Source organism: Puma concolor, chromosome A1, assembly GCF_028749965.1.
Source record: "Puma concolor isolate L17-30 chromosome A1, mPumCon1.1.hap2, whole genome shotgun sequence".
NCBI classification, from domain to species: Eukaryota; Metazoa; Chordata; class Mammalia; order Carnivora; family Felidae; genus Puma; species Puma concolor.
The window spans coordinates 131,535,024-131,551,834 of NC_141667.1; the positions used below are offsets into that span (position 1 = coordinate 131,535,024).

The 16,811-nt window shown below is 41.9% G+C and overlaps 1 protein-coding gene across 6 annotated transcripts in view; it reads right to left on the bottom strand.

Moving 5' to 3' along the window:
- LOC147584477 (uncharacterized) overlaps nt 1–14,364 on the bottom strand; it is a 134,380-nt gene extending 120,016 nt beyond the window's left edge. For 2 of the 6 annotated variants that reach the window (XM_086704460.1, XM_086704467.1), the window contains exons 1-2: nt 13,689–14,364; nt 426–520 (exon numbers count right to left, since the gene is read on the bottom strand). In XM_086704460.1, the coding sequence (XP_086560586.1) occupies nt 426–520; nt 13,689–14,102 (509 nt within the window). In that variant the 5' untranslated portion in view covers nt 14,103–14,364. The remainder of the gene's footprint in view (nt 1–425; nt 521–13,688) is intronic. The other 4 variants (XM_086704474.1, XM_086704471.1, XM_086704493.1 and 1 more) reach the window with 3 other exon arrangements.
- Between the last annotated feature and the right edge of the window lie 2,447 nt (nt 14,365–16,811).

Genomic DNA, 16,811 nt, shown 5'->3' on the forward strand with positions numbered 1-16,811 from the left:
AACAAAGGAATAATATTTGCTATTTGACCAGGTTTTTGTGGGGGCCAAATGAGATATAAACCGCATAGCAGTGCCTGACACACAGAGTCTTGGGGCAAAGCAGGCAGAGGGTAGGATGAAGGACAGGGATCATCAAGCTCCTTGCAAAGAAGGACTAGTGACACTGAAGGAAACTGTCACAGAATCCCTGTCACACACGGCCCTAAAGGGGTTGCAAGTCAGGAAAGAACAGCATCAAACCAAGCAGGTGCTGAAAATCAGGAAGTCTCTCCTAGATCTCATCACAATGCCAAGAAGCAGCACAATGGCCTTAGCCTTCTGGACAGAAAGTACTCTTATTCCCAAATAGGAAACTTAGAATTATTATCTGTGGAGGGCGAATGGGGTCGAAACAGAACATCAACAATCCTCACACAACTGCTCACATTGCAGGTTGCAGAGGGGAGTCCATTTTCTTGTCTCCCTGCTGTCCCTCCTCAGGGCCACTTGCGGTGCAGACAAGTCCAGGGCATGCTGCCATCTGCAGGCAAAACAAGAAAATGCACAAGTCATGAACCAAATCATCCACCTGAAGTGCCTACCAACTGCCCTCCCCCACTCCCACCCCTGGCCTGTCCACAGGCAGCTGCAACAGCTGGGTCCACCCAGGTGCAGGAGCCAGGAGAACCCACTCAGTTCAGTTTGTGATCCCACCACAGAGTCACGACATAGTAAGAACTGTAAATTGTAAACTATCAAGGACTCAAGCATTTCTTAATAGCAACAACAAGCAAACTTACACAGAGCTCACCAAGTACCGGACACTGCTCCAAATGATTTACATTTAGTAACTCATTTAATCCTCACAAAAATGTTTTAGGGGCGCCTGGGTGGCTCAGTCCGTTAAGTGTGTGACTCTTGATTTCGGTTCCAGTCATGATCTCACAGTTCGTGGGATCGAGCCCCAAGTCTGGCTCTGCACTGACAGCAGGGAACCTCCTCTCTCTCTCCCTTTCTCTGCCCCTCCCCTGCTCACACAAATGCTCACTCCCTCTCAGAATAAATAAACTTTTTAAAAAATTGAATATTTTAAAGGTCTCTGCTGCTTTGCCTGATTAGTAAGTTATCATATGAATAATTAAAATGAAGAACTTGATAATGGCCAATTTCAAAGAGGGGTCAGCTATGAAAACTTTGAGAGAGGATCTGAGCATCCTGCATATCATGCATCCCTCATTTATCAAGCACCTGTTATGGACCAGACACTGCTCTAGGACCTGGAATGAACCCAAAAGACAAAGTCCCTTCTAACGTGGGCTTCCATTCTGGTGGAGGGATGTGACAAGAGAAGGAGCAATAAATGCTGTTCAGAAGCAGCAGCAGGGTAAGGGAACAGAGGGTGATGACAAAACCATTGATATGCATTCACTTATTCATTTATCCCCATGTACTTATTAACCATCTACCATAAGCAGGACATTGTGCTGGGATCCAACAAAGGGCAAAACCCACACATGGTCCTTGCCTGTATGGAGTACTTACTCACATAGGAGAAGCATATATTAATCAAATGATCACTGAAATAAATGCAAAGGTATAACGACCTGTGGTTAAGTGTGACAGCAGAAAGGCGCAAGCCACTCTGAGAGCATCCTAAAGAGGCCTGATCTTGTCTGAAGCCTTGGGAAGACCTGGAATGGAGTGTAGAGCAAAAAACATGTGCAAAGGCTGGAACACAGACAGCAAGCCAGAGGCTGGGTAGGGAGAGAGGAGGTACAGGGAGGCAGCCCTTGTATGGCACCCCCAGCCCTGAGAGGCTTGCATCCTCTGAGGACTGGAGCACCATGTGAGAATTTTAGGCAGAGGAGTAATGTGATTGGATGTGTGTGTGTTTTTAAAATGCTGTACTACGTGGTAGGCTGAATAATGGCCCTTCCAAAGATGTTGATGTCTGAATCCCTGCAAGTAGTGAATATATCCCCTAACATGGAGAAAGGCAGAATGTGATAAATTAAGGATCTTGAGATGGGAAGATGATCTTGGATTATGCAGGTGGGCCCAATGTAATCACAGGTGTCCTTACAAGAGGGAGGCAGATGAAGATGTGACTATAGAAGAGGAGCATCAGAGCAGTACAACCTGAGAAAGACCTGTTGGTTCAAAAGATGGAAGAAGGGGCCATGAGCCAAGGAATGCAGGAAGCCTCAAAAATCTGGAAGAGGCAACGAAATGATTTTCCTCCAGAGCCTCCAAAAGGAACACAGCCCTGATGAAACTTTGATTTTAGGACTTTGACCTTCAGACTTTGTGGTAATCTGTTATAGCAGCCATAAGAGACTAACACACATTGGCTTCTGTGACAAAATAGTCAAGAGGTAATGAGAAGTAGGGACCAGTTGGAGGTCACTGTGTTATCCAGGCAAGAGATGTGACAATTTGAATCACAGCAGTGGTGGCATTGGGAGTGGAGAGGAGTTGAGGGACCCTAGGAAAGGGGGAGTTGGCCAGTCAAAGGTCTTGCTACAACCTGGCAGATGTCACTGGAATGCTGCAATAGGCCTTCTTGAGGCTCAGGACCAGGCTGTCTGGCCCTGGCCAGGGCCCAGCATCCTTTGTAGAAAGAGGAAGCCTGCACCAAGGCAGTGAGACCACTCTCAGAAACAGACATCATCTAGTCTCTCAATAGGGACCTGCTGACCCCATTCCCACAAAAGAATCCAAGAGTTTCGAGAAAAAAGTTCTGCAGTTCGCTAGGAATTTCTACTAGGCAAAAGGTAGAAATTGTTTCTGCCAAGCATTAGACCTTGCAGTGAACATATTTTTCTTCTGAACAGAGGTTTTGTAAACCTAGCAAGGAGACATCCAAATTTAAACATATGTATCTCCAACCCAGCTTGATGTGGGGCTTGATTCCACAACCCTGGGATCATGACCTGAGCCGAAATCAAGATCAAACACTCAATCAACTGAGCCACCTGACCGCCCTGGTTTCCAATTTTCTGATAGCAGAAGTCTCACTGAGAGGAACAGCCTCCTATATAAGAACACTCCATTTAAAATCGGTATCTGGGGACGCCTGGGTGGCTCAGTCGGTTGAGCACCCGACTTTGGCTCAGGTCATGATCTCACAGTTCTTGAGTTTGAGCCCCGCATTGGGCTCTGTGCTGACAGCTCAGAGCCTGGAGCCTGCTTCCGATTCTGTGTCTCCCTCTCTCTCTGCCCCTCCCCTGCTCATGCTCTGTCTCTCTCTCTGTCTCAAAAATAAATAAAACATTAAAAATTTTTTTTTAAATCTGCATCTGAAGCTCTGATTATTCTTTAGTGTCATGTTTTGCACGTTTTAGTCATCCATAAGTCACCATAACTATTTCACCAAAATTAAATACTATATGTACTATACTTAATATTTCTTTTTAAATTAATTAATTCCTGCCCTTAAATAATAAATGAATCTTAAAAGCAAACTTTATTTACTACTATAAATGGAAAACCAGCATCTTATGTCATAAAGGAAGGCAATCTTACAGACAAACACAATGGAAAACAAAAAACCGTTGTGAAAATATAGTTAAGATATTGCTATCCTTTTGCTCATTCTTTGATATCAAAAGGGAGATTGGGAAAATTTAGAGAGGTGTTAAAGACATAGCAGCACCAAACTGACAGCTTTCTCCCTCCCTTGATCAGAACACTGAAAAGGAATTGACAGGGAATGAATAACTTTCTCAATATGCGAATCCTGTGAGACGACGCCACATATGTGTTCCACCTGGAATTACCCTGCACCACCTGACATCACCTCTCATAGGAACACGTCTTAGAATATAGTTCTAGAAGTAGAATTACTGCAATAAAAGATGTCGACACTTTAAGAAGCTTTTGATAGGGGCACCTGGCTGGCTCAGTCGAAGGAGCAAGTGACTCTTGATCTCGGGGTTGTGAGTTCGAACCACATGTTGGATGTAGAGATTACTTAAAGATAAAATCTTTTAAAAATTACAATAAAAAAAAAAGCTTTTGATAAACACCATCCAGATTAGTTTCACCACAGTTTTAATGTAAGAGTGCCCACTTGGCTCCAACCTCAAATAGTTAAGTATTATAAACACAAATGTTAAAACGTTAAGCGTTATAGTGTAAGATATTCACCAGCTGAATTTTCAAAGCGATTTTCATATTCTTCTAGCCAGTCTCTGACCCTGGGGCAGGACGATTACATGAACCTTCAGTTAGTGGTAAGTTTACACAAACTGATATTGCTCTTGGTTTAACCAAGCTAAAGTAAACTAAGTAAAACATGAGGAAGTGACTAGCATTGGCAAATACTTCAGAATGTTTTTGTGCCAGCAAAGGTCAAATGAGGCTCAGAATAGCATGGATTCCAAAGTAGACTTTTGAGAAATAAGGAAGCCAGAGAAGCATTACTCACGAGACACCAACCACTATAAATAATTCAGAAAGTTAATGAAAACTCTAAAAGAAACATATGTGTGAGCCTTCCTATCCTAATGTGATAGGGCCACTGCACAAATGCAGTTTAATGCACTTGTACAGATGAATGCAATTGTTAACAAAAGATTTCTAAAATAGAAAAAGAAAAGTGTATTCTGAAGTATGAAGAATTAATAACAATAGGAAGCTTCCAGATTATTTCAGTAATTCCTGGGCAGACACTTAATGTGTGTTTGCACCTATGAGGGAAAGTAAGGGACAAGAGAATTAAAAACATAAAGAGTTTCTTATGTTTGGGAAGAGGTTAGAGGTTCTGATTAACTTTTGGTGTTTATAGGAAAACATAAATTTGTTTATGCTTAAGAAATTAAAGAGGGCTCCCTGTAAGGTACAGAATTCCAACTCATTAAATAAAAAGAAAGAAGAGGGGCTCCCGGGTGGCTCAGTCAGTTGAGCATCCGTGTGACTCTTGATTTTGGATCAGGTCATGATCTCACTATTCATAGGATCGAGCCCCGCATCTGGCTCTGTGCTGACAGCATGGAGCCTGCTTGTGATTCTCTCTCTCCCTCTCTCTCCCTCTGCCCCTTCCCTGCTTGTATAAGTACACACTTCCTCTCCCTCTCTCTAAAATAAATAAATAAACTAAAAAAAAAAAAAAGAAGGAAGGAATGGAAACAGATACCTTGATTAATCCAGAAAAGTCATAAGAACAAAAAGAAAAGGAAGAACTCATGATAAATATTTGGCAAAACAAGAAGGCAGAAATAAGGCCCAAAATAAATATATGGTAAAACCTTGAATTGTGAGTAACTTGTTCTGCCAGTGCCAAGACAAGCAAACATTTCTAATAAATTTTAACTTGATAAATGAGCGATGTCTTGCAATATGAGTAGTACATGACACCAAATGTTACGTGATCACAACTGAGCCTATGGTTCTTGAAATTTGCTTTGATACACAAGTGCTTTGGTTTACAAGCATGTCTCTGGCATGAATTATGCTCGTAAACCAAGGTTTTACTTGCATGTCAATTAAACTCTACTATTAAAAAACCAAGACTTTCAACTTAATTTCCTATTAGTTGGAAAACAAGTAAATAAATTATGATATACCATTTTAATGGATGTGTGTGCGTGTGTGTGTGTGTGTGTGTGTGTACACCAGAAAAAGAGGCCCAGGACATTCATAGTTTAGAAAAGTTGTAGAAAAATGCATAAGCAGAGAAAAGGATCCAGAAAAACACTAATTTGGTAATGGTGGTTGCCTATAAAGAGTGCAATTATAGGAGACAGGAGCAGGTTTTCCTATCTCACTTTACAAGTGCCTACACTGAATCTATTACAAATAGCATATAACCAAAGAAATAAGAAGGAATGAAATAATAAATATAAGGGCAGAATCAGTGAAACAGAAGATACACAGAACAAAAAATAAAGGTGATTAATAAAATAAAAGTATTTCTTTGTGAGGTTTTTTGAATTTGAATTTATTTTTTAATTAAGTTTTTAATTTTAAGTAGGGTTAACATACACTTTTATATTTGTTTCAGGTGTACAATCCAGTGATTCAACAATTCTATGTATCATGGCTCATCACGATCAAAGTATTTCTTTGAACACAGGGAGACAGAACAAGAATAATATGGGGGTAAAAAAGACTACAGAAAAAAAAAGGCATGACAAATATGACAGACATTTAAAAACCTATAAAAGAACAATATAACTGTATTTTTCTATGTAACTATAAATAACTATATAACTGTAAATAACTACATGACAATACATTTTGAAAACAAAGATGAAATCAATACATTTCTAGAAAAAAATGCCAAAATTGGCATAAACATGTGAATAACCATTTAAGAAATTGAAGTTATTCTATTCTATTCTATTCTATTCTATTCTATTCTATTCTATTCTATTCTATTCTATTCTATTCTATTCTTTCTTTAGTAGGCTTCATGCCCAGCACAGAGCCCAACATGAGGCTTGAACTCATGACCCAGAGATCAAGACTTGAGCTGAGATCAAGAGTCAGATGCTTAATCGATTGAGCCACCCAGGCACTCCAAAACCAAAGTAATCTAAAAAACTTATTCTCCATAAAGTTTCAGGGCTATGACGTTTTACAAGAGCATCCTACTACCTTCCAAAGAACAGACACTCTTTCCTTAAATGTGTTACTCTGGAAAATTAAAAAAAAAAAAAAAAAAAGGAGGAAACATCACCCAACCTAATGTTGCTATAATTTTGAAATTTGGAATATGGACTGTTCATAAAAAGAAAATATGGGCCAGTTTCACTTCTAAACATGGATGCCAAACACCCAAATAAAATATTACCTAACCAAATCCAAAAAAGTATTAAGAATATATCATAATAAAATATTTAAAAATGGTTCAAAGTCAGAAAATCTCTCAATGTAATTCACTACATTAATGGATTATGGAAGAAGTTACTACTGCTCAACATCTCTCTGTTGTCCTTTGCCTCCTGGGAATACCATTAAACTTCCCAGCCACCTTAAAATACGTGGGACCAGGTGACTAGTCCTCGTCAACGGAATGAGAGGAGTAGTGATATGTGTCCTCTCTTGCCATCATAGAGAACTCGCTGAAGGACTTAGGTCCTAGCAGTTGGGGAAGCAACTGGCTAGAAAGAGCCTGGGTTCCTGAACAACTAAGTGAAGGAGAGCCTGATATCTTCCCAACACCTTCGACTGTGTCTTGAGTGATAAATAAATAGCATTATTGGTTTAAGTCACTGAAACATTGGGGCTGTTACAGTAGCTAAGATTATACACTCTAATAATACATTGAAAACTGGTATGGGGAAGACGATTATCTCCCCAGATGATTATCTCCCCAGACACAGAGAGATCATTTGACAAAGTTCAATGCTAATTCATGTTAAAAACAAAAACAAGGGGCACCTGGCTGCCTCAGTTGGAGGAGCATGCAACTCTTGATCTCGGGTTTGTGAGTTCAAGCACCACACTGGGTATAGAGACTACTAAAAAATAAATACATTAAACAAAACAAGAACCAGCTTTTGGGAGCTGAAACAGAATTAGGAGACCAAACCCCTGTCTTCCCCACTACCCTCTTTCCTTCATCGCTTGATTATTCATTACTTTAGCCCCATATTGATGCATTTTCTTACAAAATTTTTCATTGGAAACTAATGCATGAATTTTATCTATTTTCCTTGATATCTCAGATCCTAAGGAAAGGGATACAAACCTATAGCTAACATCATACTTAATAGAGAAACTACATATATTCTTTTTAAGAAATGGAACAAGACAAGGATTCCAGCTATCCCCACCAACATGTAATAGAATTATAGAAAAATTAACCACTACAAGGAAATAATAAGAAGTAAAACCAAGAATAAAATTGGAAGGAACGAGTCAAAAGTTGTCAGTGTTTGCAACTGGTATAGTTATTTCACACAAAACTCTCAAGAGAATCCACAGAAAAACTATTAGAATTAATAGGAGTTCAAAAAGATAGCTGGATATGAGACTAACTTAAAAACAAGTGACTACACTTCTTCACACCAACAGTAACCAACCAAAGAGAGAGAGACAGAGAGAGAGAGAGAGAGAGAGAGTGTGTGTGTGTGAGAGAGAGAGAGAGAGACAGAGAGAGAGAGAAGAGAGAGAGAGAGAGAGAGAGAAGATATGTAACAGTGTAACCTATAACAATGTGAAAAAAATAAAAAAAACCACTTATAATAGTAATATTATTGAATCTAGGAATTTTTGTTTCTTAAGAGAGAGCAAAAGAGCAGGAGCGGGTGAAAGGGTAGAGGGAGAGAGAGGGAATTTTAAGCAGGCTTCACACTCCGTATGGAGCCTAACATGGGACTCGATCCCACAACTCTGGGAATATGACCTGAGCAATCCCACAATCCTGGGATTATGACCTGAGCCGAAATCAAGAGTTGGACACTCAAGTGACTGAACCACCCAGGCACCTCTCTAGGAATTATCTTAATAAAGAATGTATAACAGACTTGTGGAGAAAATTTGAAAAACTGTATTAAAGTATATAAAAGAAACATGAATAAATGCAGAGGTAGACCATACTCACAAGTGAGATGGCATGACACTAAAAGGTGTCAATTCTTTACAGATGAACTTATGATTTCAATTAATTTCTAATCAAAATTTCAGAAAGACTTCTGTGAACTTTACAGACAGATTTTAAAATATTTATTAAAGAATAAATCCATGACAAGCTACGAAAAGTTTGAAAAAGAACAAAAAGGTAGATATTAAGATATATTACAAAGCCATAATAAAAACAAAATCCAACTGGGTTAAAGATGTAAATGTAGAAGAATAACCAAAGTTAGTAGGAGAAAATATAGAAAAACTTTTTGATCTTCAGGTAGGTAAGGATTTTTAAAATAAGATGCAAATAGCTCAAGCTAAAAGGAGAAAGATGATGGATGTGACTACACAAAGTTTAAAGATTTATGTTAAAAAAAAAAAAAGAAGAAGAAGAAGAAGACAATGGACCTAAATGTAAAAGCTGAAACGATAAAGGTCTTAGATGAAAACATAGGAATGACCCCTTACAACCTTGAGTTAGGCAAGAATTTCTTAGATATGACACAAAAACACAACAGGTAAGAGAGAAGATTGATCAGTTGGATATCAACAAAATTGAACACCATCAAGAAAGTGAAAAGATAACTCACAGAATGGGAGAAACTATTTGCAACTGATACATCTGAGAAAGGATAAATATCAAGAATATATAAATAACTTACAATTCTATGATAAAAAACAAAGAATCCAACTTTAAAAATAGATCTGAATAGGGGCACCTAGGTGGCTCAGTTGAGCGACCAACTCTTGATTTTGGCTCAGGTCATGATCTCACGGTTCGTGAATTCAAGCTCCACCTCAAGCTCTGCCCTGATGGTGCAGAGCCTACTTGGGATTCTCTCTGTCCCCATCTCTCTCTGCCTCTCCCACTTGCTCTCTCTCTCTCTCAAAATAAATAAATAAATACACATTAAAAAAATAGATCTGAATAGACATTTCTCCAAAGCAGATACAGATATACAAGTGGTTAGTAAGCGCATGAAAATATGTTCAAAATCATTAACCATCAGGGAAGCATAAATCAAAACCACAATGAGCTACAACTTCACACCTGCTAGGTTGGCTATAACCAAAATGACAGACAAGTGTTGGTGAGGATGTGAAGAAAATGGAACCCTCATGCACTGCAGGTAAGACCGTAAAATGTTGCAGCCGTTTTAGAAAATCATTTGGGACTTCCTCAAAAATTTAAACATGGAGATACCATATGATCCAGCCATTCCACTTCTAGGTATATATCCAAAAGAAACGGAAATATGTGTTCACACAAAAACTGTACATGAATGTTCACAGAAGCATTATTTATAATAGCCAAAAAGTAAAAACAACCTAAGTGTGCACCAACTGATAAACAGATAAACCAAAAGCAGTATACCCACATGAGGGAATATTATTGGGCAATAAAAAGGAACAAATTACTGCTATAGGCTATAATGTGGATAAATCTACACTACATTATGCTAAGTGAAAGAAGCCAGTCACGACAAAAACATACTGTAGAACCCCATTTATACGAAATGTTCAGAAACAGGCAAATACAGACAGGAAGTAGATTAGTGCTTGCCTAGGGCTTGGAAGGAGCGTATTGAGGGAAACTGGAGGGTGACTGCTAATGGAGTAATAAAAAATTCTAAAATTAGATCATGATGATAGTTACCCACTCTGTAAATGTACCATAAACCAATGAGTTCACTTTAAATAGGTGTATTTTGTGGTATAAAAATTATATCTCAATAAAGTTAATAATAAAAAGGAGACCATATGTGAGATTAACAGATGGGAGACAAGACTAGGGGAAGACTTAAAACATCCACATCTGACAAAGGACTAACACTTTAACATGTAAGGATACCAATACAGAAGGAACCATAAGAGACTCTTAAATACAGAGAACAAACTGAGGGTTGCTGGAGGGGTGCTGGGTGGGGGGATGGGCTAAATAGGTGATGGGCATTAAGGAGGGCACTTGTTGGGAGGAGCACTGGGTGTTGTATACAAGTGATGAATCACTAAATTCTACTCCTGAAACCATTTATTACACTATATGTTAACTAACTTGGTTTTAAATAAAATAAACAACAATACATAAAACAACAACAAAAAAATAAGGAACAAAATGCAAACCCCATATAGAAAAATATCAGAAATCTGAAAGAAAAGAAGGGCAAATTAGATGGATAGACAGTTCACAAATGACAAAACAATATGATGAGATGCTCAATTAAAACAGAAATGGAGTACTGCTTTAACCTAGTAGTTTGACAAAAATTAGTAAATTAAATAATAGTGCCAGCAGCTGTTGGAAAAGTGACTTTTTATGCACTCCTGGTGGGAGGAAACCGATGAAGTCATTCTGCAGCACAAAGTAGCAGTTTTTATTAAAAGACATCAGTCTTTTACCAACAGTTCCATATCTGTCTGTCTATCAAAAAAATTCTTGCACAAGGCCACAGGGAGATACTCAAAAGGATGTTTGGTGCAGAACTGTTCATGCAAGCAAGGGCTTACAGGCCACCGATGTCTACCCCCAGGAGGCTGTTAGGTACTTGTGGTGTATACTTTTCATACAAAACTATGCAACAGCCAGGAGTAATGAATTAGACTTACATACAGCATTATGGTTCGACTCAAAAACATAATGTGGAAGGGAAAAAAGAAATAGTATGAGATTTATAGCATAATAGTATTTATTTAGTTAAGTGCAACAAAAGCAAAACATGACATATGTTTCAAAGATATACGTGTTCTAAGACGATACAATGAAATGTACTTTGGAAGAACGAACAAATACGCCAGCATGGCCTCCTGTCTGTGTGCGCATGGGGAGGAGGGTGTTGAGAGAGAAATGGAGTATAAAGGGAGTAAATAACAAAGTGAAATAAAATGAGAGACTCAAAATGGACCAAGGATTATAGTATGCCATGAACTAAGATATATAAGCAATTAAATTTGTGAGACCTGAGATACTAAGAAAAATAAAATCCCATGCATTACTTTTCAGTGAAAAATTTAAGAAAGTCCATCACATGTTGGAGGCTAACTCAATGAAACATAAAACTACGGAGAAAAGAAGGTAGTGGGAAAGCCAGAGGCTTGCTTGGTCTCCAGCTGAGTAATTCAGTTTCCAGGGAAGAAAAAACACAGGGTGGTAGAAAGGTAGTGGATGTTGTCCCCACTACACCACCTCCTCCCCCTGCAGACAGGAGACAGGGGAGCAAAGGGAGAGAACCATCCACTACAGCTGAACTTTAGTTAACAGAAGGGAGAGAACAGGACATTATGGAATTCAGAAGAAAAGGAATAACTGATTGAATCCAAGAATTGATTTTTTTGCCTCATGATAAAGGCAGCGTTTTCTAAAAGCAATGAATACTCAACACCGCCCTGGAGCAAGGCAGGAGAAAACCTCCATGGTTTAAAAATCAAGACCTTATGGGGGCGCCTGGGTGGCTCAGTTCATTAAGCGACAGACTTCGGCTCAGGTCATGATCTTGCAGTCAGTGAGCTTGAGCCCCATGTGGGGCTCTGTGCTGACAGCTCAGAGCCTGGATTCTGCTTCAGATTCTGTGAGTGTCTCTCTGTCTCTGTCTCCCCTCCCCGACTCGTGCTCTCTCTCCCTCTCAAAAATAAATAAATGTTAAAAAAAATTAAAAAAAAATCAGGACCTTATGTCATCTTTTGTCAAATTCGGATGGCTATTTTCAAAGTTAAGATTATTCAAGTTTTGTTTTAGTAATGGGCCTTATGATCAGATCCATGTGATTAGGCTGAATTCATTTTTTTTTTTAATTTTTTTTTCCAACGTTTATTTATTTTTAGGACAGAGAGAGACAGAGCATGAACGGGGGAGGGGCAGAGAGAGAGGGAGACACAGAATCGGAAACAGGCTCCAGGCTCTGAGCCATCAGCCCAGGGCCTGACGCGGGGCTCGAACTCCCGGACCGCGAGATCGTGACCTGGCTGAAGTCGGACGCTTAACCGACTGCGCCACCCAGGCGCCCCAGGCTGAATTCATTTTTATTGAGACAAACGCTGATTAAAAGAGGGTTCATGGTACTGGCTACAAAAACCGTCATCATTCGAATATAAGTCAAGTAAGCCACTTTACTTTCAACACTTAGTGCCTTCTACAGTGTATGCTTGTCCCACATAACTGGCTTTCTGGGATATACATATATACACACACATACATACACGTACATACATACATACCCTAGATATACTCCTTCTTTTGTCTTGCCTTTTTCACTTACCCCTGGGGACATTACACATCTCACCGCCCCCCCCCCCCCATGTCTTCCCAGTGGTTGTGTCCACAGCCTTGAGGTGGAGCCCAGTTCCCGCACCCCACGATCAACTTAGCGTTAACGGGAGGAGAGCACTCATCTTTCACCCTTCTGCGGGCAGATGCAGTGGACAGAAAGTTTCCTGGTCTGGGAAGGACTCAGTCCCTGAGTGCACCCATCCCCGACCATTATCGCCAGCCCCAGGGTTGGAGCGAGCCCCTGTCTTCTCACGAACAGAGCGTTGGGGAGAGGGTGACGGCCTGGCCTAGCTGATGTCCATGCCTATGACCAAGAGAGGCGAGCTGCAAGCCTGCCAGTTCAGGGAACGGTTGGAAGGCACCCCAGGTGCGCCCAAGTGCACCCTATCTGTAAAACGTAGAAAGGCAAACTACAGGAGGAGTGGAGCTGAGTGGGGAAGAGGAGTCTCACAGGTACGAAGGGGTAAATTATGAGTTTCTCCCTGCTGAGCTCAGGTGAAGCACTCTGCTCAGCATTTTATACAACCCCCACTTCGATTTTTACTGAAGCCCGGTGGGGGGTGGGGGACCGGTGGCGTCGTACAAAAAGGAAACGTGCGATGGGAACCGTGGCCTGTCTTGCCGAGGTGCGACCTCGGCCCCGGGCTGCCACATCCTTGGTACGCTGCTCTAAGCTCCCTCAGGTGGTCTTCAGCCGGGCCCGGAGGACAAGAGCCCTGCAGGCCCGGGCGCTGCCGCGTCGCCGCCACCCCAGCCCCGCGGCAGGAGCCCCCCGCAAGACCCGCCCGTGCGTCACAGGCCCGCCTGGCGTCCCGCCCGCCGGGTCCGCAAGGAGGAGCCCGCGAGGCGGCCGCCACGGGGCTGCGCTTACCTCGTCTGGCGCGGGTAGGGGCTCCAGCTCCCAGGCTCCTCGCCGACCGCCGCCGTTTTGTGTGTCCCTCGCCCCGACGGCAGCTGCGCCGGCCCGGGCCACGGCCACGGTCACTTTCATTTTCCTCAACAACAGCGGCAGGAAAGCGAAAGCGAAAATGCCGAGAGGCGGGCCCCGGCCGAGCGCGGTGAACGCGGAGCGCGGGCTGGCAGCCAGAGGCGGGGGCTCAGGTCTCGGGCCTGCACGCGGGCGGCCGGGCGGCGTTCGGGCGGGAACCCCGTCCACCTGAGGCGCCGGAGCGAGCCTGGCGCGAACACCTCCGCAGGACGGGGCCCGGGCCGCGTCCGGGCAGCAGGTGGAGAGGCCCACCGCGCGCCGTCGTTCGTCCGCGAGGCCTACTGTGCCTCGGTCCATCGGGGTTGCTTCCCAGGCCGCCCCTTAGCGCCTGCTTCGGCTTCGGGGCTGGTGGCGGCGCTTTGTGGGTTTCTGGCGTCCGGAGGCGGGTTTGGCCTGGGCGACCAGGAGCAAGCCTCTGAGGGGGTCTCGGGTGGGGGCGCTGAGCCAGCTGGGGTCGCCCTGTCCCCAAGCCTGGGCATGCGCACTGGTCCCTCTGCCAAGTTGGCGGCTCCGTAGCTTCGAACAGCCTGGTCGTGACCATGAGGTACCAGGCTCCTCATCCTGGGTCAGCGGAGAAATAAAAAGTCAGTGGTATCAAGGAAATGGGGATTCTTCATTTGATTAAGAAAAACTGAACAGCAAGCTTAAGACTTGGACTCCCTGGACTAATTGGTGCCCATCAATACCCAAGGATTTAGAGGCTTATCACTTATTGGCTGTGTGATTTGGGGCAGAGTATTTACTCCCTGTAGGATGAGGATGATAACCATACCTACGTCAAGGTTGTAGGACTTAAATGAACCGATGTAAGGGAGAAAATATTTGTTGTTGTTTTTCTGGATGCTTGATAGACATTCTCTAATGTCAGTTGATAAAATTTGGAGATCTCTATGATAATAAGATAGTTTTCAAAGTTTGGACTGTGCTATCATGACTTAGAAGGACTGAGGAGGCACTGCAGTCATTTTGGAAGGCACCTCACACTCAGCCTGACAATTTGCCCCTATAATTATGCCAGTGGACCAAGTTCTCTTAGAGCACCGCTGCAGTTGAAGTTGGACACAAGTCCCCACAGCCCTGTCCTGCATCAGTTACTGAGATCTGAAAATACTTTTTGTAAGCCGTCCTACTTGGAAAATGTTGCTAAGACTCCATACTCCAAACACAGTTTGCCACGTGTTTGTTCATTTTTGTCATAGAGCAGTCTGATAACTGGAACAGAAAAACAGATTAACTGCCTGATCTGCCAGTCACTTTGGTTTGCCTCTTTGAAATTCAGGCACGTTCCCTGCATGATGGAGGACTTGATTTGTGACTCATGCTGTGGGTTTCTAAGTGTTTGCAGTATTTCCCTCAAGAGCACATGGGGAAGTGAAGCAGGCCAAATGATGATCTTAGAAAAATAAGAGCCCATGTTTCCCCCTCCAGGAGATGATGCTTTTGGTCTGTAGTATGAAGGAAAAGGAAAAAGAAAAAAAAAAAATCAAGGCAAGCCTTGGAGCTCTTCCTTGTGATAGGATAATCATTCTTGATTCCATGAGAGCAAAGTAGAGGTAAATCTGTTTCTGCATAAAAAGTATGTCTGGGAGATGAGGGTTAGGAAAAGAGAGGCAGAGATCCAAAAAGATAAAGCCAAGTCCTGGTTACTTTTTACAAGATGTTACACATGTGACCAGAGAGGTGCCAAGAGGTAAAAGGCTAGCATATAGTCTATCAGCTTGGTAATTTCCCAGAGTCCAGATTTGGTCTTTGATACTATGGGATATAAAATTTCGTCTTTTCAGTGTTCCAGTGTTGATTAAAAATCTATGTTGTAGAAAATCAGAATGCCAACTTACTGATTTCATTCACTGTTTGCTAAACTGTATGCTAAGTACATTACATGCATTGCTTCATTTAATTCTCCCTGTAATGGTGCAGTATATTGTGATATTTTTTTCAGCTGAGCTACAAAAGATGAAGGAAATTCCCAAGCTTAGCAAGTACAGTATATAAGTGTTCAAATAAAGGCCATGTGATTCCAAAACCTGGAGCTTAACCATTACTGTTAGATGCAAAACAGTCAGGAACATGAGACTGGTGACTGCACTCTCTTCTTGTAACTGTTCAATTTGGAACCTAATTGTTGGAAGGTGGCTTGGTGAGCTTGAAGTCAGAATGAGAAGAGTGAATTGTCTGACTTATCAGCCTTGGACAGCGTGGTGCATCTTCCTCCACATCAGAGGTCAAACAAGCTGCTGTGAGGACAGGCCACTCGCTCCCGCTGTCCTGGCCAGCACTGCTCTTGGAGATGGTGGCTGGTGGACAGCCCCATCTGTATTACCTAATTTCTCCTTATTATGCCACCTGGGCTGTCCCTCCTCAGATGAACGTATTTCTTTTTTAGGTAGAGCAAGGCCTTACTAAGTGACAGTACTGTTAGGCCTTGTAGGTCCTGGAGCCCTTATTTCTCTTTAAGGGGGCATTTTGTATATTTTTGCTTTGATTGGTTTGATTTATAATTTAACTTTCAAAGCGCAACTTTGTATCCCAACTCTTGGGGGGCAACTCACTTTCTTTTCCTTCCTACCTCCCTAGCCTTCTAACTCTAGAATAAAATCTTGTGCTACAGTAAGTTTTGCAACAAGCACATTATCCAGGCCTGCAGTGCTCATCAGCGAAGACCCAAAATCCAAGTCCAAGGCCAGCCCTCAGAGATTTTACCATGGGCGAAGGGTGGGAGTAGACGTGAGGAGAGATCATGCAACACAGCTGGATAACGATACAAACAGAAAGAAATAGAATTCGCTGGTTAGAAAATAAAACGCTTGGAGTGACTCAGATAAAAAGGAAAAAATATATATCAACTAACCCTTTTAGATACTTCCGTTATTCAACAAATATTTTGTTGCAACTACAAAATGCAACCACTTTGCTAATGCTGGCAATGCAATAATGAGCAAAAATACACATAGTCTCTGCTATCAGAAAACACACTTTATAGTGAAGTAGTCAATCAGATAATTA